This window comes from Gallinula chloropus (genome assembly GCF_964237585.1).
Source record: "Gallinula chloropus genome assembly, chromosome: 24".
Lineage (NCBI taxonomy): Eukaryota > Metazoa > Chordata > Aves > Gruiformes > Rallidae > Gallinula > Gallinula chloropus.
Window position 1 is genome coordinate 2,645,062 of NC_140109.1, and position 26,940 is coordinate 2,672,001.

The window sequence follows — 26,940 nt, forward strand, 5'->3', positions numbered from 1 at the left end:
GATGGAGGGAGCTGGGAGCTTGCATGTCTTGTGGGGAGCAGAGCCATACACCACGGATGTGGGGCCCCCTCCCTGAGCTGCAGAGGTTTAGGGGGAAGGACTGGGGGGATAACAGGGCCACCATTCTCCCGGAGGTCAGCCCCTGCACCCCACAATCCCAGGAGATTGGGGCCAGCTCTGCCCCACAGCCCTCCAGCAGCTCCCAGCCAGCAATGCTGCTGAGCATGGGCAACCTTTGCTGGGGACACCTGTACTGGTGGGGGTGACACTTTTCTGTGTTCCCCCACCCCTGCCTCCAGGACCTCCCTTCATCGTTTCCCCTCCGGAGAACATCACGGTCAACATCTCCCAGGATGCGCTCTTCACCTGCCAGGCCGAGGCGTACCCCGGGAACCTCACCTACCTGTGGTACTGGGAGGAGGAGAACGTCTACTTCAAGAAGTGAGTTTGCAGCCAGTGGTCCTCATCCCGCTCCCAAATCATGCTGGGTCTCCCCCCTGGGGCAGCCCTTGCCCCTTCCCTGCCCCAGGTCTCCCCACAATTCTTCTCCCTTCTCTCACAGCGACCTGAAGCTGAGGGTGCGGATCCTGATCGATGGGACGCTGATCATTTTCCGTGTCAAGCCAGAAGATGCTGGGAAATACACCTGCATCCCCAGCAACAGCCTGGGCCGCTCGCCATCCGCCTCTGCCTACCTGACAGTGCAGTGTGAGTGCTGGCAGCGGGGCCTCACCCTGCGGGATGGGGCCGGGATCCCTGATCACAGGGGCTCTGCCATCCTGCTGTGGTACTCGGAGGCTCGGCCTTTGGATGAGCCAAGAGCATCCCGTGTGTGGATGCAGTGGGGTGTGAGCAGCAAGGAAGCAAATAGCCTGAGCATCCTGGGCGCCTGCCTTTGATGCCAGTGGGTTTTGACTAGGCGAGCATCTTCCTGCCGCCGCCATCAGCACGCTGTCCTCATCGGCTGCATCGTGCCGGGACGGGAGACACCGGATCAGGGTCCTCAGTCCCAAATACCCACCTGTGGCTGTTTTTTTGGTGCCCATTATGGGGGGGGAGGGAAGGAGGAGGCTGTTGAGCTCGATAGCTCTGTGTGTTGTGTTTTCGAGGCTGTAACCGATCTAAAGGAGTGGAGGAGAAGGGGCTGTGGCAGGAGCTCTGCTTCCCACGCTTGTTCTCGGGCGCTCCCCGGGGGTAATGGGTACTGTGCTACCGGCATTGCGTGCCATTCGGCAGTAATGGCCTCAATTGCAGTGTTGCTCCGCTCTAAAAGCCGCGGCAGCTTTATTCCATAATGACAGACGGGCCTTGGGCGACCCGGGCTCATGATTCCCAGTTTGAAGGCTGCCTTATGGCTGCTGCCTCTAGATCCATCACCGGTTAGCAGGGAAAACCCTGCCAGGAGGGAAGCCGGATGGTTTCCCTGTGGGGGATGGATGAGGGGGGAAAGGGGACGGTGGGAGAGGAGCCATGCCTGGGCAGAGGTGCGATTCGGGGCTCAGACGTGCCCGGCTCTTGGGGAAGCAGGCAGCCTCGGGCTGTTCAATCTGCCCCGCTGCTAATCCGGGACGGCTCGTCAAGGCTGGTGGCTGTTAAAAATAGCTCTGATGGCGGATGGACAATCTGCCATTGGGATGGCCCTGCCAGGCCTCGGGGCAAGGTGGCATGCTTGGCTCTCCCTGCTGCAAACCCTTTTCCTCCCAAGCCAGCCCTGACATCCATCCTAGGGCTGATGCCTCGGGAGGAGGGATCTTCCTGCCTGCTGCCGGATGGGGATGCGGCTCTGGGTCACCAGTGAGCTGGGCTGGCCCCCAGCCAGTGACCTAGTAGTGAAAGGCTCGATCCCATTACCCGCTCCCACGCCGCCAGAGCCCTTGATTGCATTTCCTGGGAGGTGGAGTTAAGCAGAGGGGGGTGAAGCCCGCTCCATATGCAGTGCTGGGCAATCTGGGTTACGGTGCCATTGCCAGAGGCCCATTGGGCTTATGCCTGTTAGCAGGGAGGGAGCAGTGCTCCCAAACTCAGTACCTTCTGCCCTGGGAAAGCCGTTACGAGCAGGCACCCCAGCGTCCTCCATCCCTTCCTCCTAAGCACTATACCCCCAGCTTAGTGTTTTTGCGTCAGCGGCACAGGGATGCTGCACCCCAAAAAAATGCACTCCTCCCTTAACACAGCATAAGCCCTGTCAGGATGTGCCCGTAACCTCGCGCTGCTGGTGTCTAGACGCGATGGTAGAAACACTCTCTCCTCTTATTAAAAGTAACTTCTTTTTTTAAAGGAAAAAAAAAAAAAAGCTTCTTATTAAAGAAAGTCTAGATTCAATCCAACCCACTCGTGCTTAATTAAAAAGCTCTTAGAAGCACTTTTAATGACACATTCTAGACTGGAGGATTGCGAGACGCCTCGCTGCGTGGGCGGTGCCGCGCGGGAGCAGGGGGTTAGGTGTGTATTTTAAGCTTTCACATCCCATCGGAAAGGGTTGGTGGTGGCTGGTGCCGAGCGCAACCCAGCCTCGAGGAGCCATGGGCTGTGTGCGTAGGAACAGATCCTGTGACTCTGAGGGGGAGAGGGGAGCTCCTTTGCTGTGCTGACGCGGTGCCGCTGCTCTTCCAGATCCTGCCCGCGTGGTGAACATGCCCCCTGTCATCTACGTTCCCATCGGGATACACGGATACATCCGCTGCCCGGTCGAGGCAGAGCCCCCGGTCACGCTGGTCAAGTGGAACAAAGATGGACGTCCCCTGCGAATTGAGAAGGTATTGCAGCCCCCAGGGAGGGATGGGATGGGGGCAGGCATGGTGAGGGTTGGACCATCCCTGGGCATGGAGCATCCCTGGACAGCCTGCGGGTCCAGCCCGCTGTTGGGAGCGAAGCAGCCCTAGGGGTGGGATGATGCTGTGTGGGCAGGGTTAATGTGGGCTCTTGCATGGAGCCTGGGGTGCCTCTCAGACCTCTGATGCCTGCTCCCCACAGAGGTGACCTCCTGATGGCCTGGTCTTTTCTCTTCCTGCGGCAACTGAGGTGGAAAAGACCCTTTTGACAAGTCTCTGTCTTCCTGTGATCCCAGTCTGATAGCAAGGATATTGGCCATTAAATATTTAAAGAGCGCACTCAGTATTTTATATTTTTTGCTTAAATATTAACGGTCTGGAGTTTGAATTCTATTTAAACCTGCTGCTGTGCTGGGCTTCTGGCCCTTGGTGCCCTCAGCCCCTCAGATGGAGTCGCCTCCTTGGTGTCACCGGGACGAGTTTCCCTCAGGGTGTGATGGGTTCTGTTTTTATGTCTTTTGGGCTACTCGAAGCCCGGCCCTGGGTACAGAGGAGAGCAGCGATGAGACAGACCTGTATGTCTCCACAGGGTAGGGAGCACTTGCTGGGAGGGATGCTGAGGTGGGCTGATCCCGTCCCTGTCTCCTCCCTCTGCACTTGAGGGGACAGTTTGGATGCTGAGATTTGATTTGGGCATCTCCCAGGGGCATGGCAGCCGCTCTGGGCTGGGCCTGAAGGGAAGATGATAAGCTGTGGTGGGTGTAGGATAAATCAGCTCCCTCTTTTTTCCCCCTTCCTGCCGCAGTATTCTGGCTGGAACCTGCTGGAAGACGGGTCGATCCGGATAGAGGAGGCAACCGAAGATGCTCTCGGCACTTACACCTGTGTGCCTTATAACGCCCTGGGTACGATGGGCCAGTCTCCCCCTGCCCGACTGGTACTGAAGGTGAGTTGCCCCAGAAAAACCCATGCTGAGAAGAGCTCCTGGGGCTGGGCAGGGTGCCGGAGCTGTGGGCCAGGTGCTGGGAACGTGTGTGTGCTTTGCAGAGGAGTATCACACTGTAGTTGGGCTTTTTTAACATGGGTTTGGGGTGTGCGTGTCGCTGCTTCCACCGTCCTGTTCTGTGTGGGGATGGATGGGGTGGGGGATGGATGGGGTGGGGGTCTTTCTCCAGCCGCTCCTTTGGTTGTTGACTCTGCACAGATGTTCAGGTTCTGCTTTGCTTTTCCCCCTTCCATGAAGACAGCTCCAGAAGGGCTCCATACCCCCTAAGTTGCCGCTTTTCCACCTAAATCACCCAGCTTGGCAGCAAACCTTTTGCTCTAGGCTTTCGTTCTCATACCTGTGCTGAGAAAGGTGAAGGGGGGCCCTCACAAGCACCCTTGAAGGAGCATAGTGGAGCCCAGGCTGCAGCCTGTGTGTGAGGAATGCAAGGTTTTGGTAGCGATGGGCCAGGGTAGTTCGAGGACACATGTCCCTGGGCTGGGTGCCTTGCTGACAGAGCACCTCTGGCACCCCCGACCCAGGCTTGGGTTCACAGAGGAGTTTAATTAGTGGCTGATCTGAGCTCTAGAGCCACTCCGCCTGCCCTTGCAGTGTGCTGGGCTCCTGGCGTGGTTCCCATCACAGCGAGGACTGGGAGCCACCACCGCCTCCTTCCCTAAACAAAGCCCCGTGCCTGTGAGCCACAGTGATTCACAGTGCCTTGCTGAGGCTCGAGTGGTGATGCTGTGTGTATGCGTGTGTCTCTTGATGCACAAAGGCAGCCGTGGAGCTGATGGAACTCAGGTGATGCCTGATGCCATGTGGGTGGGTTGGGTTTTTGTCTCTTTTTCCTGTTTACCTCCTCAAAACATCAGCAAGATGCCCGAGTGCAGTGGCTTTTTGGAGAGAGATTCTCTCAGGGGTGTGATTTGGAGCCCAGGTGCACGGTCTCTGCCCTGGCTTTTCTCAACCCAGCCCAGGGGATTCAAGGGTTGGTCTCGGTGGGGAGAGCTGCTCCTGCGTGGTGGGACTTGGCACGGGTTGATGCTCCTTGATTTCTCCCTTGGCTGCAGGACCCCCCCTATTTCACGGTGCTACCAGGCTGGGAGTACAGACAGGAGGCAGGGAGGGAGCTGTTGATTCCTTGCGCTGCTGCCGGAGACCCCTTTCCCATCATCGCCTGGAGAAAGGTACCCGGCCTGCCAGACAAATCTGCAGTGCCTTTGGCTTTTGGTGAATATTGCAGACAGAGAAGCCACACTCTGTCCCGGTAAGAACAAACTGCAGGTACAGCTGCTTCGCTTTGGGCTGAGCCACTGCCGTCCTGTCCCGCAGGTGGGTGGGGGAAGCCCGGCTCGCAGCCGCCGAGTACTGCCTGGTCCTGGGAAACCATCTCGGCAGCATCTGGCCCCGTCCCCCTCCTCTTCCTCCCTGGCACTGCCCACAGGACACCTTCCTCCCTGCCTGGCGGGACGTGGCAGCCCTGGCGATGCCGTGCCTGTGCCGTGGGCATCCTGTGGCTGGAGGGGCTGTGCCACCAGAGCCTATCTGGGCAGGGTCTCTTGGATGTGTTTTGGCAAGGGGCTGATCCCGTCAGCAGCCGCTTTGCTGCCCTGTGGCTTCGAAGACCCTGGGAAGAAGCTGATTTAATGATGTTGGGCTGGATGTAAAGATTGTCGGATGTCCCTTTCCATAGAGCAGGGCGGGATCCGGTGTGATGGCGCAGCCTGGGAGCAACCAGGGCTTTCCTGTCCTCCTCCAGCTTTCCCTTTGCTTCCCACCATCCCTGTCCCTGTGGGAAAGACTCTGTGTGGGGTGGTGCCTTGTCCCCTTGTCAGGATCTTCTAAGCATCTCACCCCCTTCACAGAGCTCCTGAGAGCAAGTGAGGTCCCCTGCATCACCCCATGGGCACCATCCTCAGCCCTTGCAGTGCTAGGTGCTGGGTCTCCGAGGTCCATCTGCCAGCACAAGGAGGACCATGGCTTGCACAGGCTGCAGGCGACCTACCTAAAGCTTCGTGGCTATTCAGCCTTTTCCTCCATCTTGTTTTTCTTCCCTGCCCATTTGTCTCCAGGTGGTTTTTTGCAACCTTTTTGTTGTGCCTTCTGGTGGTCCCTGTGTCACGATTCTGGGCTTATCTTCCCTGCTATCCCAGCTCCAGCTAGGCCTGTCTCAGGCTGGGCTCCACTTCCCGGTGTCAGGAGGAAGCTCCCTGAATGCCCTCAGCGCTGACCAGGCTCCTGAAAGACTCCTGAAGATGTGGGCTTGGCACTGCTAACCCCATGTGCCAGCCTGCTCCTCTGCTCATCCCACACCACGCTGAATGTCCTGGTGTCTAATCCAGAGAGACCCCCTTCCCGCCTGGAAAGCAGCTCAAGAGGACATGGGACAAGATGGGATTTGCAGAGCTTTGGCTGATGGGCATAGAGAGGAGTTGTTACAGGATCCATCTTTTCACTTGGTTTTAGAGCCACACGGTACCTCCATCCACACCATCCTCCTGCGTCTCCATGGGGCCCTTGCTACCCAAACCTCTGTCATGAGGGGTCCCACCTCCCCTCTGCTGCTAGCTGAGGGGCAGTTTGGGCATTTCTTGGGGCAGGCAGTGCCTCCCCAGCCTGGGAGGGTGTTTGCTGGGGGGCGGTCGCTGCCCCAGTGCAGTGGTTTTGGTTTCAGATGCTGGGGGTGGAGCCCTGGCCCCGTTGTGCCGTGTCCGTGCCAGCGCTGAGGGGTTATCCGCTGGTGTGCGGGCACCGGGCATCAGCCTCCCTGATGCGTGCCTCTTGCATTGCCCTGCCAGGTCCTCCCGAAAATGGGGCAACCGGCTGCCTTGCCGCGACCGGAGAGACCAGATCCCTTGCTGGTGGCTGGCGGTGTCCCCTGGGCCACGCAGGTAGCTTAGTGACCCCGCTGCCGCCTCGCCCTGCCCCGCCGCCCGCTTCTGAGTCGCACTTTTGTTTCTCTCTTTGCTCCTCCGTGCCCCACCCCTGCTCCGGCTCTGCACCCAAGGTAGGGAAGCCCAGCAGGAGCAAGCACAACACGCTGCCCGGCGGCACCCTGCAGATCCGCTCCCTCGGCAAGGACGACCACGGCGAGTGGGAGTGCGTCGCCACCAACGTCGTCGCGAGCATTACTGCCAGCACCCACCTTACTGTCGTAGGTATGGGCAGGGTGGGGACAGGTCCTTGCCTCCGGGCAGGAGGTGGGGATGCTTCCACTGAAAACCAGCATCCCTTGGAATCTTGTGATGCTGTGGTCTCTGCTCCATTGTTGGTTTATCAGCTGGTGGGTGGGCACAGCTGTCCTGCCGCTATTCCTGGCAGAAAGTTCTTGTGGCTTTTGCCCAGTGGGAGAGGAATCCCCGGGAATCCCCCCATCCTGGGAACAGCCTTTTCCAGGCAGCCTGCATGTTGTCCCCCATCCAACCCCTGCCTCTCTCCCCACAGGCACAAGCCCTCACGCCCCGACCAGCGTGCACGTCGTGGTCGCCATGACCTCAGCCAATGTCTCCTGGGAGCCCGGCTACGACGGTGGATACGAGCAGACTTTCTCAGTTTGGTACGGCCCTCTGTGAGTCATCCCGGCATGCTTTGCTCTCTGCTTCTTTTCCTTCCGAGCCGAGCTTCGAGTGGTGGGGGTGGTGGTGGGGAGGAGGGTGGCGTGAGGCTCAGCGCCCATGGGTATTACAGGTGCTGGGCACCTATTTGGTGCCTTGGAGAGACGGGTGGTGGTGGTGGTGGTGGGATGGTGTTGGCCCCGTGTTTCCTCTCAGTGCCGGGCTGGCTGGTGCCTCCGTCTGCCCCAGCAGGTTTAGGTCTGCTCAGAGGCTTTGCAGTCCTGTAACTCTGCCTCTGGCATCTGATTTCAAGATAAACTGTTTGTGAAGCTCGACAGCCAGGGAGAGGATGGGAAGCGCAACCTTTGCCGAGCGCGTCCTGGCAGAGCTGTGACTAAGCAGAAATGATCTCTCCTCACTCGGCAGCTCCCCAGAGGCACTTAAATCCTGGCTGGGTTTGCAACCAGCCTCTGTGAGATGCCGGCCGGGTCTGAGCCTCGCAGGCTTTGCTCCTGTAGCTTCAGTGCCAGCTTGCCCTATCTGGCACCACGACCCCATGCGTCCTGCCTTCCCGCAGCGGGCCCCAGCTCAGTCCCACTGGCATTTCCCTGGAGTAAAAACCATAGCTGCAGCGATGTCAGGGGTTTATTTAAGCCTGGCGCTTGCTCTTGTCTTCTGAAGAGCTGTCCCTGTAAATGGGGAGGGGACAGCACCTTCTCTTCCCAGGCGTGGGCTGACCTTCACCCCTCCTTCTTGCTCTGTCTTTGCTTCCTCGCCTTAATGTGCTGCAGTGGAGACCGCTGGTAGAGCGCAGATAGGGTCGGTGCTGCCCAAAATGATGTCTGAGGCTGGACACAGGGTGGGATGTGGGGCTGGCCAGGGTGGGTCAGGGATGGACAAGGTGGGACAGGGCTGGACAGTCTATCGGGAGGTGGAAGGAAGCAGAAATGGAGCAAGCAGAGGGGAAAGATGAGGGAGTGAGCAGAGTGGTGCAGCTCTTGCTCCGATGGAGATGTCCTCGGGAAGGAGTGGATAAGCCCCTCTGCTTGGGAGGTGTGGCTCACCTTGGAGGTAGCTGGCAGCTGCTGTGGGGTTGCTGCCTCCCAAGGCTCTTGCGGACCCCACGCTGGGGGAAGGGTGTTTGCACCGCGCTTGCCTTGGGGAATTTACAGGGTGCTGGGAGCACCTGGAAGAGAGAGGCAGAGATGGGGTGTGAGCACTGGGACCAGGCATCTGGGATGGTGCTGGGTTATCTGGAGCTGGCCAGCTGGAGGGTGTGTATTTTCCTTCCCGCTGCAGCTATGGGATGCTCAAGACAATGTGACATCACCACGCTGACCTCATGCTCACGGTTCTTGATGCCTGAAATACAAAGCCTGATCCCCTGGGCACAACTGGGGCCATGCAAGGGTGGTCCGCCCTGCCTGGAGGCAATTAGTGCCTCAGGGGAACCCCCTCGGGGCAGGGAGTCAAGCTGCCCCCCATGCCTCTGCTGGGTTTGTGGGGGATCCTGGGAGCTGTAGTCCCAGACGGAGCTGTGGGACACGGAGGCTTTCCTGCCCACAGCCGCGGTGTGGTGGAGGCACGCTGCACGTGCATGGCTCTCCACCAACTTGCTTCTTTCCATAGCTTCCTGCTGCTTCCTCCACCTCACCTTCCGCTCCCCTTACAGCAGCACTGTTTGCCTTGGCTCCATCTCTTCCCACGTGGTGGATTTACCGGACTGTACACCGGTGGCTGGAGGCGTGTCCGCTTCTCTGCAGAGCAGACCTCCTGCAGTAACCCTGCCCAGATCCTCTGCAGGCCCCACCGAAGCCCATGGATGAGGGCTGGGGCTCCCTAGGGAGAGCATCCCTCTGACACAAGCCCCAATACTTGCAATGTCAGTGCAGCATGGTGATGCCGCTTCAGGATGCGGGCCTGTCTCTCTGGGGTGCTTCCCAGCGGGGTGGTGGCTGAATGCTCGTGTGTGCAGGAGTCATGCTGGGACAGCACTGGGAGCTTTACTTTTCACCCTGGGCCTGTGGGTTTTGGACCCCTATGGAAAGGCTCTGGAGGTGTTGAGGTGTAAGTGGGGGCAGGACCCATCTGCTCCTTTTACTCACTGGAGTAAAAACGGCTCCGCTTCCCCTTTAGCCTTTAGGAAGTCACCTCAGAGTGGGGCTCCTGGCACCGCTGTTGTCCCGGACACCGCTCGCAGGGTGCAGAAGGGGAGGGCTGGTAGCCGTGCCCATGTGAGCCTGGGGGTGCAGGTGTGGCACGACAGGACCGTGCCCTGTGCCTGGCGGTCCTCATGTGCGCCGCCCCTGAGCCAGCGCTTGGGTGGCGAAGCGGCTGCCCCACATCCATCCGCATCGCTGCTGCCAAACCAACCCATCGCTCGGGAAAGCTCCATTCTCGCTCGAGAAGTTGAGGCTGCCTCTTCACCCTCCCTGTCCTTCCCTGAGGGTGCTCCCTCTTTTCTCCCGGCAGGATGAAAAGAGCCCAGTTTGGCCCCCATGACTGGCTGTCTCTCCCTGTGCCGGCCGGTTCCAGTTGGCTACTGGTGGATACCTTGGAACCGGAGACGGCGTACCAGTTCAGTGTCTTGGCTCAAAACAAGCTGGGCACCAGCTCCTTCAGTGAGGTGGTCACTGTGAACACTCTAGGTAAGGTCCCCCAAGGGAATGAGGGGAGGAGGAGGGGAAAGGACAAGGAGGTCTATGGGGGGAAGTGGCCCTTAGCCTTGGTCTGTGTGTCCTATCTGCTGGGAGCAGAGATGATGAGCAGCAGCAGCGATTTCCAGCTGCGCAGAAGGTGGTTCATGGAGGGTTCTGGGCAAAGCTTGTGGGCTTTGGGTGTGTGAGGCTCCAGAAAGCCTCCCAAGGGACGGTGTAGGAGAATGGTGCTGTACCAGTCACCTTCCAGATCTTCCTTCAGTTCAGCTGGGGTCAGGAGGTATTAATAGAGCACGAAATCACTTGCGTGCAGCTCAGAGCTGGGAGCTAACACAAAGGGCTCCGCGCTGGTACCTGCCTCGGGCAGAGGTGGGCGGAAGCAGGAGGTTGCCTAACGCTGTGCCTCTTTTCTTGGAGTCACAACATGATTAGACCCCTGCTTCTCCAAAAGCCACTTTTCTGTCTGTGAGACATGAGACTGCGTGTCCAAGACGTGCCCCAAGCTCTTGGCAGGTGGGAGCTGCCATGTGGTCCATCAGCCATCGACAAGGCACGTGTAGAAGAGCATCCTCTGCGTTTCCCTTTGCCCCATCTCAAAGGAGTCCCTGTCCCACCTGCTCTCTCCCCAGCATTCCCTGTAACAACTCCAGAGCCTCTGGTGTTGGTTACCCCACCGAGGTGCCTAACAGCCAACCGGACACAGCAAGGCGTCCTCTTGTCGTGGCTTCCTCCCGCTAACCACAGCTTCCCCATCGACCGCTACATCATGGAGTTCCGTGTTGCGGAGAGGTGGGAGATCTTGGATGATGGCATCCTGGGGACTGAGAGCGAGTTCTTTGCCAAGGATTTGTCCCAGGTAAGTGGGGCCCACCCACCTTGTACCCCCAGCATTGCATTGTCTGCTGCAGCTCTGGGGAAGCTTTTATAGGGTGGCTTGGGACACTGTGCTGGGTGTTGGAGGGGCTGGGCGAGGCTTCAGGGCTGTGGTGGGGACCTGATGGATGTGCTTGGTGTTTCAGGACACCTGGTACGAGTTCCGGGTGCTGGCTGTCATGCAGGATCTCATCAGTGAACCCAGCAACGTTGCTGGTGTGTCCAGTACAGGTAAGGAGTGGCTCTTCCTTCTGCCCCTGTCTGAGGGGGGCACCTGAGCTCACGGTGTGCATCGGTACCCACTTGGGCAGCGATGGCTGCATACTGTGCTTCTACCCGGGATGCTCAGGCCGTGAGCTGGGCTGATGGGCACACGGTTAGGATCGGTGTCCCTACTCCCAGTGCAAATGGATCAGTGGTGCTCGGAGCAGGCGAGGACCAACCCGCCCCGTTCAGTCCTTCTGGCAGAGCCTGGCATTGGCAGGCATCACCCGGTGCAGAGCAGCCCCACGTCTCATCTCTGCAGGGTGCCCAGGGCACAAAGCTCTGACCAGGCACTGTGCAGCCTGGGAACAGAAGGTGCAGGGAGGGGGATGTAGTGCTGCAGTGTGGAGTCCAAGGGGAAAAAAGGCTTTGAGACTGGAGACTGCAACACGCCGCACGCAGCTCACGTGTCTGCCCTGTACCCATGTCCAGCTTGGAGGAAGGATGCTCCTTGGGAGAAAGGCACATGATGGCGATGGGGAAGGCGAGGGCTGGAGGAGGAGATGGGGGGATGCGGCGCTCCCTGCTTTCATACTCTCCTGACAAAGCCGAGGAGCCAGCTCGCTGCGCGCAGGGATGAGGCAGTCTCTTTCTGCCCCCAAGTGGTACCTGCCCGCTGCTGCCTGCTCTGGCTCCTCACCGCCGTTCTTCTGATGGAGTTTGGCGTGTGTGCGCCCCAGCCTCCCAGGCAGCCTCCCCCCTCCCCACGCCACCCCAAACCCCACCCCAGGCATGTGGATGCGAACTAACCCTGCGTGCAGGGTTTGCACCCGTAAAAGGGCACAGCTAAGGTCTGCTGGCGCTTTGGGTGTGATAGCAAGTGACTGAAGGGGTGTGATGAGGGTTTGGAGCCCGGTTTTCATTGATGAGCTGAAGTGCCTCGCACTGAGGCATGGGTGAGAGTATCACAGCGGGTTGCTGGGCTGGGGGACAGCTGCAGGTCTGGTGCAGCCGCGTGCACTGGCACTGAAGCGTGTCTGTGTGCCATGGAGGCTTCTTCCCTGGGGGACCTGTCAGCTTAAAATAGGTTTATCTAGCATGAGGTCACCAAATCCCTTGGCAGCGGCCTGCAGCAGCACTGACTGCTCTCTCTGGGTGGGCTGGGCTGGGAGCGGGGTCTTGTTATCGTTCCTGGGACCAGTTGCCTCCGTGCTCTGTTGGGTCCCTGGGGCAAGTGGGGATGTGTGCACGACACCTGATTGTTGTGTTTTTCCCCCTCCCCAGACGTATTTCCTCAGCCTGACCTGACGGACGAGGGTCTAGCCCGCCCGGTGCTGGCTGGCATCGTTGCCACCATCTGCTTCCTGGCTGCTGCCATCCTCTTCAGCACACTTGCCGCCTGCTTCGTCAACAAGCAACGCAAACGCAAGCTCAAGCGCAAGAAAGGTGAGCCCGGCCCTGGTGTGCTTCCTTCCTTCCTTCCTCCTTCCCTCCTCCTCCTCCCTGGTTGTGGTGTTGTGGTTGTAACCTTCTTCCCTGTCTGTCTCTTCTTCCGCCCGTGCGTGTCCTCAGGTGAAGCCCTGACTTCATCCCTCAGCTGTGCCTGAAAGCGCCCGTGCTGGGGAGCGGGAGAGGCAGGGTGGGTGAAGAGGCGACACAGGAACTAGCTGGGGATTTCGGAGGGAGTGCTCTTGCGTGGTGATAACTCCTAGAGCTGGGGGGCTTAGGGCTGGGCTGTCCTCCTCGAGGTCCCCCCGCCCCCAGAGTTGGGCTCCCCAGCTGCTTCTGCCTGGCTCTGCCCAACCTGGAGTGGGTGATGCCCAACAGCCATGCTAGACTAGAGGAGACCCCGCAGAGGAGACCCCTGCCTCTCTGCTTCCTGAAATCAGGGACTGTGGCTGGCAGGGAAGAGGGCAGCTGGAGAGGGCAGGGGGAATCGGCTCCTTCTTCTCCAGCCTGCAAGTCTGCGGCAGCAGGATGGGCAGGACCCTGTGATGGGAGCCGTTTGTTGTCAGCAACCATTAAAGCACTGGAGCAATGAAACCTTGGCCTCTTGTTGAGTGTCTTTTTGTGGTCTTGATGTCGAGTTTGTCTTGTCTCTTGCTGTGCTGCGTCTCCTTAGCGTTCTCTCTTCTTTCCCCTTTTTATTCTCTTCCAGACCCTCCTCTCTCGATCACCCACTGCAGGAAGAGTTTGGAGTCCCCGTAAGTATCTCTCCCAGGCCGTGGGTCTTCAAGGTGCTTCCTTCCTACAGCTGTGGCAAGGCTTATATGGAGATGCCTGGCCTTGCTTGGTTGCTTCTGACCAGTTGGTTTTGGTGTTCCCTGAGCTTGTTGGGAACAACGGTTCACCAGAGACAAACGGGCTTTGGAGTAGAAGGCAGCAGGGACGAACACAGCAAGCCTTAAGCTAAGAGATGTCCCTGTGGATCTGTGGATGTTAACCAAAGCTGGAGTTGACTGGTGGAACTGGAGTCCTTTGTGCAAGCTCACTGTAGTTTGAGTCCTTACCTGTTGGCTCTGGCTTTCTCTTGGGAAGTTCAGGGAACCTTGCAGACAGATCTTCTCTTTATCCATGAAGAGTGCCTGGCTGAAGGCTCTTGCCATGTGCCCAGAGGTGGTGGTGGATTGCGGTGCTTGCAGAGCCCATCACAAGGATGTGTAACCACCTAACAGCAGAGGTGTCTCCCTGGTGCGAGCATGGGAGCCTGAGGTGTGGGTGCCTCGTGCTTTGGGTCCTGGACAGCGACAAAAACATCCCACTGCCAGTGAATCCTAATCTGGCTTTTTTCAGTTCCTTTCACTGCCCTGAAGTAACTGTGCCTGCACCATCTCTGTTGGATCCACTGCCTTTTGCCCTGCCATCCTGTCTGTCTGTCTCTGTCTGAGGCTTTCTAGATAGGGATGAGCAAACTGTTCTGATGCTCTCTGCCTTCCGAGGCACTCAGCCTTCAATTTCAGTGTTGAGAGCTGGGAAAAGTTGGTCTGGAACGATGTGCCAGCTGATCTGCCCAGTGAGATGCTGAGCTCTGTGAGAGGGGGCGTTTGCCCAGCATCCCTCCTCCCCGGGCTTTTTCCTGGCTGTGGATAGCTCAGGGAAATGAACTTCTGAAGGAGTTGGAAGCAAGCTCTGGATCTTGTCCTCTGTCCTGCTGGGGCCACGGAGCTTGTGGCAAGGTGCTGGTGGAGTGTGTTTCAAGGTGTCAGTGTGAGCTGCCTGCCCTGGGGGAGACGGCATGTGTGCTGAGCTCTGTTCCTGAGGAGTGGGGGTGATGTGCCACACTCAACCAAGACTCTGCCATCCTGGTTAGCCCACCCCAGTTCCTCCCAGCGGTTCCTCTTTTGAGAGCTGGTGGCACTTGGGTTTCTGCATCCAGCCAGCAGCTCTTCCGGGTAGGAACAGCTCCCTTCCCCTCTGGGTGACCGTCCCCTCTCTCGGTTTCTCTCCCCTGTGGTCCAGGTTGTCTTCCGGCAAGGTGAGTCCCGAGAGCATCCGCACGCTTCGTCCCCCCTCGGAGTCCTCCGACGACCAGGGCCCGCAGGCCAAGCGGATGCTGAGCCCCACCAAGGAGAAGGAGCTCTCCCTTTACAAGAAGACCAAGCGAGCTATCAGCAGCAAGAAGTACAGCGTCTCCAAGGCGGAGGCCGAAGCCGAGGCCACCACCCCCATCGAGCTCATCAGCCGCGGGCCCGATGGCCGCTTCGTCATGGACCCGTCGGAGATGGAACCCTCCCTGAAGACACGGCGGATCGAGGGCTTCCCCTTCGTGGAGGAGACGGACATGTACCCTGAGTTCAGGCAGTCGGACGAGGAGAATGACGACCCTGTCGTCCCCACCTCTGTCACCGCCCTGAAAGCCCAGCTCACCCCTCTCTCCTCCAGCCAGGAGTCCTACCTTCAGCCACCAGCATACAGCCCCCGGTTCCACCGGGCGCTGGAGGGTCCCGGCACGCTGCAGGCCACTGGCCAGGCCCGCCCGCCGGCCCCCCGGGCTTTCCACCACCAGTTTTACGGTTACCTCAGCAGCAGCAGCCCCGGGGAGGTGGACCCACCACCCTTCTACATGCCAGAAGTCAGCCCACTGAGCTCAGTCATGTCCTCCCCGCCGCTGCCCCCCGAGGGGCCCTTCGGACACCCCACCATCCCCGAGGAGAATGGGGAGAACGCCTCCAACAGCACGCTGCCCCTGGCCCAGACCCCCACGGGGGGCCGGTCCCCCGAGCCCTGGGGCAGGGCCGAGTTCCCCTTCGGCGGCCTGGAGCCGGCCCCCGCGCCGTTCCCCCACCAGCTCCAGCCCTGTGAGGCGGCCGAGGGCTCCCAGCCCACCACCGGCTGTCTTCCTCGGGGGCCACCTCCTTCCTCCCTCCAGGTGGTCCCCGCGTCCTACCCGGGCATCCTGCCCCTGGAGGCACCAAAGAGCTGGACCGGCAAGTCACCGGGCAGGGGTCAATCCTCCGTGCCCACCACCACCAAGTGGCAGGACAAACCTATGCAACCCATGGGATGTCAAGGGCAGCTAAGACATACCAGCCAAGGTATGGGCATACCCGTGTTGCCTTACCACGACCCGTCCGAGCCCGTCGGCCCCAGCGGCACAAGCACATTCAGCCTGGACACCAGGTGGTACGAGCCCCAACCCCGACCTCGGCCCAGCCCTCGGCAGGTCAGGAGGGCTGAGCCCAGTTTACATCAGGTGGTGCTACAACCTTCGAGGCTTTCTCCTCTGACCCAAAGTCCCCTCAGCTCCCGCAACAGCTCCCCAGAGCTGACTGCCCGGGCACGGCCCCGGCCAGGCCTCATCCAGCAAGCGGAGGTGTCAGAGATCACCCTGCAGCCCCCCGCGGCGGTCAGCTTCTCCCGCAAGTCCACACCATCAACGGGATCCCCTGCGCCGAGCAGCCGGGGAGGCAGCCCCAGCTACCGACCTACCACCGCCTTCACCTCCCTGGCCACCGGCTACTCCGGCTCCCAGGGCTCCTCCCTGCCTGTGGACACCATGGATGTTTTCGGAGACATCCCCTCTCCGAGGAGGGCTGGCGAGGAGATTCTCCAACCGGAGCAGACATCCACCACGGTAGCCGCCACGGGGTAAGTGCGTGAGCCCCGTGGTGCACCCCCCTCCCCCCAACCCTGGCCCCCTCCTGGCTTCCCCCACCCTGCCTCACCTGCTCCCTCTGACTCCCTCCCCACCATCGCCATCCCAACTCGTAGGGTCTCTCTGGGCGCGCTGCAGCATCCCTTTTGGAGACGGTGTCCCGCGGGCTTTGCTTAGGAAGAGGCGCGGGTTTGCATGGCTGCTGCCCGAGGGAGCTGGGTTTTAGGCAGGCCACCTTCCCGGTGCCGGCAGCGCACTTGCCTCCTCCCCAGTGGCTCCCTTGGGAAACATGGGAAGCACTGTGACTTGGACTACGGGCCGCCTACCAGGCATGCAAAGACCTGGCTCCTCTGGCTCGCATAGGTAAGTGTCCTGGTGTCATTGGCGGTTGTTTCCTCTTCTAGCTGCTGGCTCTTGGCTTTCTTCGAACGTTAGGGCCGCCGCCGCCGCGCCTCGGTCTTCCTCCTCTTCCTTCCCGCGGAGTCTAGAGAGCTTTAATGCATGACAGAAACAGCTATCACGGTCACGACCCCACCTGCAAAAGGGATGCTGCAGCCCTGGGACGCGGGCAGGGAGAGATCGAGGACTTAGCCACACCAGCAGCATGTCAGGAGAGGAGGAAAAAGTAAAAATAAGCTAACCCCAGCGGAGATCGGGAGGCCGCCGGCACGCTCAGATCCTGCCCTAAAGAGGGATGTGGCTGCACTAGACAGTAGCGGCTGGTTTTCCAGGTACCAGGGTTGCTCCAGGCAAAAAGCGTCTCTCTCTCTCTCCTCTCTCTCTTTCCCTCTCTCCTCTCTTCCTCCGTCTTTCACAGCACCTTAGACCCCGTAGCCGTGCTTTCGTCCCATCCTTTCGTCTCGCTTCATTTCGGCTTCTTGTCTGGCGGGGTCGAAATCCCCCTCTCTGGCTTGTGGCGGAGAGGAGTTGGGGGGGTGGGAGGCGGGGGCACCCAGCCCCACGGAGCTGGCGCGGTCTGTTGGAGGCGTACGGAGAAGAGGCGTGTGTTTTGGGGAGGGGGGAGGCAGCGTTTCACCCCGCAGCGCCCTCCGCATTTCACTCCCACCCTCTGGTACCTGGAAGCGTTAAGGCCTTAGAAAACCCACCCGGCACTGCTGGGGTGCGCAGGGGAGAGGGAGAGGATGAGGATGGGGAGGGAGAGGAGCCGAACGAGCCCGAAACATCTTCGGAGTGCCTCTGGAGGAAACACAGCCATGGAGCAGTGCCATTGAGCCCGTGGCAGTGCCCACGTCTCCTAGCCAGGGCACCCCAAGGAGACCCAGCTCCCAGACAGGTCCATGTTAGAGCAGCGCTGTTGTCCGTGCTTTTACGCAGTGTATCCATTCGCTTTGTTGACTATTGTTTTCGTTTCTTCTTTTCCTTTCTCTTCTGTTTCTTTTCCCCCTTTCTTCTCCAGCCTTGTTTTCGTTTGTGTTTCGGTTTGGTTTCTTTCCCTCCTTTTCCTTTGGAGTTGTTGACGTGCTGATGTGTTGCGGAGCTCGGCTCCTTGCGGGTGTTGATAACTGCTTTGTTTTTGATTAATCTCAGCTATCTGGGCAGTGTTGTCGAGACAAGCTTCTCCTCAGCTCAATAGGTAAGGGTGATCCATGTCCGAAAGGATGGTGTGGGTGCTGTGGAGGGTGGCCGGGAGCGGGGCATGAGAGGGGAACCACGGAAGGGGCTTTTCCAATACCATCTCTTCCTTTAAAGGGGAATAAGGAATCCGAAAACACTAGGAAACACCTCTGGATGCACAGTTCTCTGTGGCTTTTGGGTTTCCCCTCCCAGCAAGCATGCCACTGCTCCCCAGCTTTTGGGGAGGTGGCAGGGCTGGAGTTAGAGTCTAGTGATGGCAGCCATGTCTTCACCAAGGGGGGGTTCAGGACGAGCCCTGGCAGGGCTTGCATTGGCGTGTGGCTTACACAGTGTCAGGGAGGTGCATGTTGAGGCGGAGTCATCCTGGAGGATCCAAATCAGGAGCAGCTCATGGCTGGAGCCCCTGGAGCCGGGTAAAGGAGCCACATGTGGAGCAGCCAGCTGCAGGTGGTCCTCTTGAAGTGGGGGCTCCAAAAACCTGTCTCCAGTTGCAGGCCAGGATGTGGAGAATTTTGTTCCTACCAGTGCCTGGATCTCATTGTCTACTTCCCAAATCTCCTCAGCTGTGGGAAGCAGGAGATGCCTTCCTTTCAAGGGGGACTGTGTGGCTTGGCTGGCAGCATGGCTCCAGGCTGCTAGCGAGGTGTTTCGTCATTCCCCTCCCAAGTGTAGTCAGTAAAAGCTGTCCCTCTCCGAAATACCCCCTGGAGAAATCCCCGAGGTGCCTTCTGTCCCAGCTGTAAACAAACAGCCTGGAGCAGATCTTACAGGCTTTCCCAAGAAAGCATGGCTGGGGCTGCCTTCATGGAGCTGGTTTCCCAGATGGCCATGAGCATCCCTGGGGCTGGGACTGGGTGATTGGGGGATAGTTTTTAGGCCTTAGAAGTGGAGAATGTCACTGAAACTGCTAGAGCCAGGTGTGGCGATAGTCATTCCTGACCTCAAGGACTGGGAAGGCTGGCCTGTGTTTGGTTGCCAGCCAGCCTGGTCGTGAAGGGAGAGGTGGGACTGCAGATGGACAGTTTCTAGGGCCTGGCCATACCTGAACTTCCTTAGCACATCTCTTAGAGAAACTTACACTCTGCTGCCTTGGGGGGGAAGAGCCCAGGTCCCAAATGATCCTCTCTTAACAGCTTAAGGAGCCTTGTGAGGCTGGGAAAGAGCCTCACAGCAGAGAGGTGAGATGCCTGGAGAAATCAGGAAGATGTTTCTGGGACAACAGGGGGTTTCATCCTGCTGAAGTGGAGGGTTGGCTTTGGGTGGGAAGAGCAGGAGGAGTGCTGTGTCACGGCAATGGCAGCAGGTGCAGGAAGTGTGTTCCATCCTTTTGGCATGGCAAAACCCCTCCAGCTTGAGTCTTGCAGCCCCCGAGGCTCTTGAACCCTTGGCCGCTTTCTCCAGTTTCCCCCTGCTGACTCTACAGCAGGGTGTCCCACGAGGAGCAGAGCTAGCACCAAGCCCTGGTGAGATCTAGGCTGTGCCAGACTTCTCAAGAAATGGGGAAGCCCTCATGGAAGTGAAGATGTGGCTTTTTCTCTGTCCTCCTTCCGTGGTGCTTCCCTGCTCCAGGAGTGTTAGGGACATGAGTGAGCTCGGTTTTAGCACAGCGGAGGCCAGTCCAGGCTCACACCTGAGTTCAGTGTGGCTCCTGCTCAGATCCTGGCTGGCTCCCATCTCTGGTGCTGGGTGCCAGGAGCTGGGGGAACTTCAGGAGCAGGGTCACAGGGTGCTCGCTGAGGAGCAGCCCTGCATCCTACACAGAGATGCTGTGGGGGATGGGATTTGTAGGAGCAACTCCAGAGTCGTTACCCTCAAAAAGGGGGAAGCCAGAAGGATCAATCTCACTTTAATAAGTGAGGATTCCTGTAAAGAGCCCGGCCAAGTTATTTCTGGATGATCTGGGGTTGTAAAATCATCAGTGCCTGCAGAGCGCAGGGGTTTTATGAGACCAGACAGCTTTCTGTGCTGCAGCCATAGAAGCTGGGTGGAGGGGAGGAGGGGCAGTTTGCAGGCTCAAACTGCCATGGGGGACCATGGTGCTGTGCGTTCTGCTGGGTGAAGGTCAGGTAGTCTTCATTGATGGGCAGGGACGGACAGTGCTGCCCCTGTGTCGGCACGAGCAGCTTTCCCATCATCTTCTCTCCGGATGCAGCGCACGGTTCTGTGTCTTCCCGCGGGGACGAGGGGGCTGTTGCCTCCCTGCAGAGGGAAAACCCAAAAACCACAGACAAGGTGCCGAGCCCCCACACCCCTCGGCACCATGGCCCACCCTGGGCAGCTGGCTTTGGTCCCCCCACCTTGCCGGGGCAGCACTGCCGACACTGGGGGTTTGGGGGCTCGGCCGTGGCATTGAGTGACAAAGGGACGTCGGCGCCAGGCGTGCGGGAGGAGTGGCACCCCTCGCTCCCCTCTTGAAAGCAAACAGGTTCCCCTTTAAAGACTGTCCATGTGCTGATCCTCTGCATGTGTTTCATGCCTCCTCCCGCTTGGAGAAGTTGTGAGTCCGCTCGTCTGAGTGCGTTTATTCTTTCTTTCTTAATTATTATTATTATTTTTTTCTTTTCAGTCTCTTTAATTTACTTATATATATATTTTCACACTCCTGTTTTTTCATTTATCTTCCTCTTTCCCTTCCCTTTCCCGTGACTGTGCCCCCTCTTCCTCTCCAGTCCGGCCCTTTGTCCCTCGCCCTCTCTCCTCTCCCATGCTCCTCTCCTGTCGGCATGGGGAAGTCCGTCGTGTAGATGAGTTGTGGTGTTTGCAGGCAGAAGGACCCCCCCCTTCCCAGCCCCTTCTTCCCTCGTTGCGGGCGAAGGGCTGCTGCCTCTGTGCCTCTCAAGCATCCCTTGCGCTGAAGGATCCCGAGTGATGGGCAATGGCATTCTGAGGTGGAGGCAGCAGCCTCTGATCAGAGGGGAAATTCCGACTTGTGGGGCATCTCATGGGATTTGTGCAGCGCTTGAGCTTGGGATGGAGCCTTGTGCAGGCAAAGCAGCCTCTTCATCTCAGGAGGAGAAAGGGTTGAGGAATGGTGGCCCCTGGAACAGGTGCCTGCTCCTACCAGTCCAAGTGGATGCTCTAGCATGTCCGAGCTGTTCCTGGATGCCAGTGCCTTGACACAAGGAGAGAAGGAAACAAGGGATGTGCGCTGAGCCTTCCACGAGGTGAAACACACATATTGTGCCCTTGAATCTCCTGCCCTCCCCCCTCATTGGCACAGGTTCTGCCTTTTGGATAGAAAGAGGCTAGTGATGGTTTTGTGGAACTTCTCCCTTATGTCTCCACTTCGTACGCGGGACGACATTTGAAGAAGAGCATCTGAGGTGTGTGTTGGGTTGGATGGCTCTTCTCCCCTAGCTGCAGCCTCCTGTCCCAGTGCTCTCGGAGGTCCCTTGGTGCCTTTTGTGACATCTCCAGTACCTCTCTGTGTCCATGCTGCTGGGGCTTTTGCTCATTCAGAAGGCTTGAGGGCGACTGCTGCTCTGGGTGACTGTGGTGCCTTGGAGAAGGTTTGCATCAGGAATTCACCTGTGCTTCTTGGAGCTCCTTCGCTCACCTCTACACCGAAGGCTCTAGAAAAAGCAGCTCGCCCACTCCCTGAACCTCATGGCCTGTTGGTGTTCAGGACAGCTGCCCAAAATGCAGACTCTAGGGGCAGGAAGAGGCTTCTGGCTGAGCTTAAAGTTGAAAATTAACGGGGAAAAGTGGAAGCCTCTGAAGAAATAAAGGGTGGGCACAGCAGATAATATTTGGCTGGTGAGTAGCATCGTTTTGTCCTCCTCTGTATCTCTTCCTTGCCAGGGGCCAGAGGGTATTTAGGGTGACACGTGGGTCCGATGTGCTCGCTGTTTACGTTTGTGTGTAAAACTGCAAGCCCAATTACGGAGAGCTCGTGGAAACGAGCTTCAGGCAGCTTCCTCGCAATCCCTCACGTAAATCTGCCTGATTCTGTCAACATGCCACAGAGGCGCCTTCTCAGAGGGAAGAGAAAAATGATTGGGAAGCTCAAGAGCCTTCTACAAGTGGAGCTTGAATAACAGCATTAGTGGAGTTGCCTGGGTGATGGGAAGGCAGATGCTGGCGGGCAGGACAGTCGTCGGGTTGCCGAGCTCCCTGGCATCCAGAGTTTGGCACACATGAGCTCCACAGGTGATGGGTTGGGGCTGGGGAGCAGTTGAGTTCACCATTAGCCAAGTACCTGCATGGGTGACTGTTGCACTGGCCCTAGAGCGGTGGATATGAACAGGAAGAGCCTGTTATCGACTGTTCAAGCAGGGATTACTGCAGGGAAGTCCTGTGCTGCTGGCTCTTCGGGTGGACCGGTCGTTTCTCCGAGCTAGCATGTGTGCTGGCTGGTGGCAGTACCCCAGTGGAACTCGGGAGCCACGTCTCAGCAGGGGTTGTGTGTGCTCAGGAAGAAGGTGTTTAAACCTGCAGCTGAAGGGGCTTGTAAACGTGGAGGGGAAAGATCTTGCTTGGATCCAGCCAGCAGGACTAGCAGCTTGTCTGATGGGTCGCTTCATCTTCAGCTGATGCGCTGCTCTGCTGGGAGCATCCTCACCTTGATGTCCCTGTTGTGATGGGAAACATGAGAAGGGGCTTTTTCTGTTGCCGGTGTCTGGGTTTCTGTCGCATCTGCTGTGCCCCAGCTGCTTCCACAATTCACATGGTGCTTTTCTTGGCACTCCAAGATAAAAACCCGCTGCTCACAGAACTGAGGAGCTTTGAGATCACACACATCTTCAAAAAAACCCCAACCCCTTCTGCTCCTCAGGTGGGAAAAGCCCCCTGGGAGCTCCTCACCTGTGCTGCTCCAGCTGCCATATCCCTGCTCCAGCAGGCACTGGGGATCTTGGATGTAAAGTGTTGCTGTCACGCTGTGTTCTGTGCATGAGGGACATGGAGGAAAGCTCATGGGGGTCTCTTCAGGGTCTCTGCCTGAAGCCCAAGGAAGATGAGAAGCTCCAGACTTGCCATGGGTGGACATGTTCTTGTCCCGCAGCCCGGGTGTGCTGGGGCTCCCTCCTGCTCCCACCAGCACCATTTTTGCAATGCCGGATGGGGTCTGGCTTTGGTGACAGACCGGGGACACGGTGGATGATTGGACCACAGCTTTTTGGTGCCAAGGCGGGGGTCTGGGTGCTGCCTCCTCAGAGGCAGTCAAGGTTGACTATTCCACTTGCTGGTGCCTTGTGAAGAGCCCCTGGCTCAGCCTGTGGCTCGTGGGGCTCACTGATGCCTGGCCTGAAGATGCAGGAGTTTCTGTTGGCGCTGTCCTCTGCATGGCTGTTCTGAAAAGGTTTGGTTGCTGAGCTCCTGTGGCTGAGCTGTGAGAGCTCAGAAGTGTCACCTCATCCTTCGAAGGGCCAGACAGGCTTATGGACGAGAGGCATGCTGCCTGAGGTCTCCAGGCCCTTCTCTCTGGAGTCCAGGCTTCCAGCGTTGGCTTTACTGCAGGGAGGTGCTTTGTGGGTGCTTCCCTGTCACCTCGGGGTGCCTCGTGTGCAGGTTGCTCTCTGTGACTCTGGCCGATCCCAGGTGGTTTTTACCTGTGGCCTCGGCTGCCTTGACTCAGACTCCTCCTTCTGTGACATTGGTGCGACTTGGAGGGACGGGAAAGTAAAAGGGAGAGGGGGAAGGGAATGGGAAAGCAGCAAGGGGCTGAGGGGTGGGACAAGGGGATGCTGCGATGTGTCATAGATGAGATCTGGGGCGATCGCTGTCCTAAGGAGAAGGTTTTCCTCTGCTGCCATGCTCTCCACAGCAGTCATACCTCCTGGTCCTTGGAAGGGGAAAGCAGGTACGGTGAGGAAAGTAGAGCCAAAAAATCCCCCAAACCCCTTTGCAAAGTGGAGACTGCTTAACCTTGAGCTGGTCCCCGCATAAGAGTCTCTGGGGCTGGGAAGCCATTGCTGGCTGTCCCATAGGAACCGCCCCTTTGCAAGTCCCCTCCTCACCATAAAAACGTGTCAGAGTTTTGTTCCTGCGCCCCATCCTGCTGGGTGAGGGACCCCCTGCTCCCAGTCCCATACTGTTGCATTTCTGTGGGGGACATGGGGGTGAGGTACTGCTCCCGGCTGTGTCGGCGTGTGCCCTGTGTCCCTGTCTGTTGTGTGGCCCCTGGTTTGTTTTTTGGCCATGGGGAGCGGGGCTGGGCAGGACCCTGCCTCCCCGCTGTTTGTTGTCCGCCCTGGGTGGCTCATGGTGCCCGTCTCGATGCTGCCATGCCGCTTCTGCCTGTCTCTTCCTCTCTCTCCATCCCAAGGGGGTTTCCCCACCTTTTTCTTGAGATGCCTTATCGGACATAGGATCTGCCCCGTCCTGTTTTGTTTAGCAGTGCTGGCATGGCAGGCAGGTGAGCTGGGGTGCCAGTGGCTCTCTCGTGGCATCGGATGCTGCCTGTGGGACCGGCTGGGCTTATGACACCGCTCAGCAATGCAGAGGAGACGTGGGGGGACAGTGTGGACCCTTGGAATAGCAAGGATGGGCACCTCACTTCCTCCTGCCCCATGTGCCTGGCTGGCCCCGCTCCCTCATGGCCCGGGTTCTCTCACCTTTTCCTTTCCTGTGGCAGAGCTGGCTGGGGTCAACCGATCCCCCGCTGGGGACATCCGGAGCCCCGAGTGTGGCTGAGAGCCGCTGACAGCACCTGTCTGCTTTTCCCTCCTAGAAAACATCCATCGCCGCCCGGGGACGCTGCTGCACCTGAGAGGCTCGAAGCTCTGAAATACCAGCGGATAAAGAAGCCCAAAAAGTCATCCAAGGGCTCCTCGAAATCCAGAAAACAAGCCAGTGAGTGCAAGGACCCCGCAGCCCCCTGCTCTGTCCCCCTGTGGGTGGGACCCTTGGGAAAAGGGGGGTCCCCAAGCCCATCCCTGCATGGCCCCCAAAAGGATGGCTCCCCAGGCTGCTCACCCACAGGCTGGTCCCTCCACAGCCTCCAAACACTGTTCCAAATACCATTCCCCTTCCATGCATCTCCCATCCCTAGTGATTCCTTTCAGATTTGATTTCTGGGGGTTAATTCAGTTTTCCTCCTTGCCCAACGCACTCCCCCCTGGCCAAGCAGCCGAGTTTGGGTGCCAGGCTTGCTGTAACCTCCCTTTTACATCGCCCCAAGTGATCTGTCTACTGCCAGCGCTGCCTCTAGCTGCCAGCTCCAGTCCCACCTGCCTTTTCTTCCCTCCCGTCCCCCCTGCAGACGGCTCTGCCTCCCAGGTTCAGCACCTTCCCAGCTCTCAGGTACTGTCGCCTGACGAAGCTGTCTGCCTCCGCAAGAAGAAGAGACACTCTCGTCAGGACCCCTTCGCCCGTCTCTCGGCGCTGAAGGACGACCTCTGCCACCGGCAGCTCCCTGAAGACCAGACAGCCATTCTCAACAGCGTGGACCATGACGACGCCAGCGGGCACGCCACATTGCTTTAGCCCAGCGCTGGCCCCAGAAGGTTAAACAGGAGGGGGTGGAGGGGAGCCGGCGTCGCGCTGCCAGGGGATGGAGGCTGTGGGAGAGAGGCAGGGGGACGCACCTGCGCTGCCACCTCTGCGGGGAGGTTCGGGGCTTCGTGTCGGGGGTGAGCTGTGGGGGAGCGGGATGGGAGGCTGGGGCAGGTTGGGGGGATGGGGAGGATGCCTGGGGGCTTGGATGCTCCTCAGATCTGCTTCTCCCTATCCCCTCTGCACTTCCAGCCCCGGGCAGCTTTGGTGGGGTGGGAAGGAGGGCAATCGCACCTCGGTTTCGGAAAAGGTCTCTAGGGTTCAAAGGCAAAGATGGAGCTTTTGACATCCGCTTCTGCGGCGCGCGCTTAGAGAGAAGGTGTGGGATGAGCGGCTGGCCCTCCATCGCCGGAAGGAATTAAGTGACATGGGGTGTGATTAATTGATGAGAAACTAACGGCCCAGGCGGGAACTGGTAATCCCGTGATTCTGATTATGATAAAATCACGACCAAATAATCCCAGGAAAAGCCGTAGTCCTGAGAAATCTCCCTGCCTCCCCCTTCCTGGCCGACTTTTATATGAAGGTAACGGCAGCAGGGCCACCCGTGACACCTTCCCTTACCTAGCGCTGGCAAGGGAAAACCAGAAAGACCCCCAAGCCTCCGAATCGGTCTGAGGCGGGAGAGATCACCCCTTGTCTGTGCAAATGCAGCGTTGGAACCTGGCTCAATGCATTACGCAGGCAGGTCTGGGACTGTTTCCACCCCAGGGTGCTTCCCGCTCCCCGCCACGCGTGGTGTGTCTCACCTGTGATGAGGGTGGGGGGCTCCAGTTAATTCTTCCTGATGCTCCATGTCTCGGTGGCGAATGTCCCTCGGTGCTGTGTAGCAGTGTGGTTTCTAGCCGCGGTCACGTCTGTAATCTTTGTTCCTGACTGCAAAACGGGGTAGAGGGGAGACACTCCGTCGCAGGTGTGGGGGTTTGGCTGCGTGATCCCAAGAGCCTCCATCAGCTGATGCTGATCCTGGGTGAGAGCAGCTGGAAAACCAACCCCCGGCTCTGCAGGTGGAGATGGATGGCTCTTCGGAGTGACCGCGCAAAGCTAAGCCCAGCGTTCCGCGTGCAAAGCTAAGCTCAGCGTTCTGCAGCAGCTTAAAATGCGATGCTGCTGGTTTCACTCTTTCCCCACCTTCTCTCTCCTGCTCCAGCCCAGCCGCGTAGGCTGTGATGCCCACTGCGGCTGTGTCCCTCCTTTGCCCCATCCGAGGAGACCTGCTGTTCCCTCCTGGTAACGCTGTTCACCAGAATGTGTTTCCTCTTCGAAGCGCGTAGGGTAGGTCTGGCCGCCGGTGGTTTTCTGGATTGCATAGGCCTTTCGGTTTGGGTATTCTGGGTTTTGTTTCTTTTTTCTTCCATAGCAGGAGGGGTGTAGCCCACTCTGAGAGCAGCCGGGCTCGCTTTCCTGCTCTGCCTCCACTCTCTGACTGCGTGGCCTTGGGCAAGTCACTCGAACCTCTCTGTGCCTCAGTTCTCCCATCTGTAAAATGGGGATAAGTCATATTCGAGCACTTTGGACGAGCACTCGGTCGCCTATAGCCTGCAAGGGCTACCTAAATGCTGAGTGCTCGTACCAAGTGACTCCTTTACCTTTAAAATAATCAGATGTTTTGATTATTTTATTATTATTTTTTTCCCCCCCAAGTGGTAAAATCAACCGCTGCATCCAGGTTTGCACACTTCTTCCTCTGCGGTAAAGTGCTAAACCC

At 58.5% G+C, this 26,940-nt stretch overlaps 1 protein-coding gene across 1 annotated transcript in view; it reads left to right on the forward strand.

Annotated features, from left to right (window-relative positions):
• IGSF9B (immunoglobulin superfamily member 9B) overlaps window positions 1–25,163 on the forward strand; it is a gene marked incomplete at both ends in the record, with an annotated part of 37,212 nt that extends 12,049 nt beyond the window's left edge. The window contains 15 exons of the mRNA XM_084274899.1: window positions 300–441; window positions 563–708; window positions 2,614–2,756; window positions 3,577–3,717; window positions 4,830–4,946; window positions 6,767–6,917; window positions 7,204–7,315; window positions 9,786–9,961; window positions 10,600–10,826; window positions 10,990–11,074; window positions 12,332–12,493; window positions 13,206–13,251; window positions 14,507–16,135; window positions 24,409–24,530; window positions 24,940–25,163. Coding sequence (XP_084131025.1) covers window positions 300–441; window positions 563–708; window positions 2,614–2,756; window positions 3,577–3,717; window positions 4,830–4,946; window positions 6,767–6,917; window positions 7,204–7,315; window positions 9,786–9,961; window positions 10,600–10,826; window positions 10,990–11,074; window positions 12,332–12,493; window positions 13,206–13,251; window positions 14,507–16,135; window positions 24,409–24,530; window positions 24,940–25,163 — 3,623 coding nt within the window. The remainder of the gene's footprint in view (window positions 1–299; window positions 442–562; window positions 709–2,613; window positions 2,757–3,576; window positions 3,718–4,829; window positions 4,947–6,766; window positions 6,918–7,203; window positions 7,316–9,785; window positions 9,962–10,599; window positions 10,827–10,989; window positions 11,075–12,331; window positions 12,494–13,205; window positions 13,252–14,506; window positions 16,136–24,408; window positions 24,531–24,939) is intronic.
• Window positions 25,164–26,940: the final 1,777 nt, after the last annotated feature.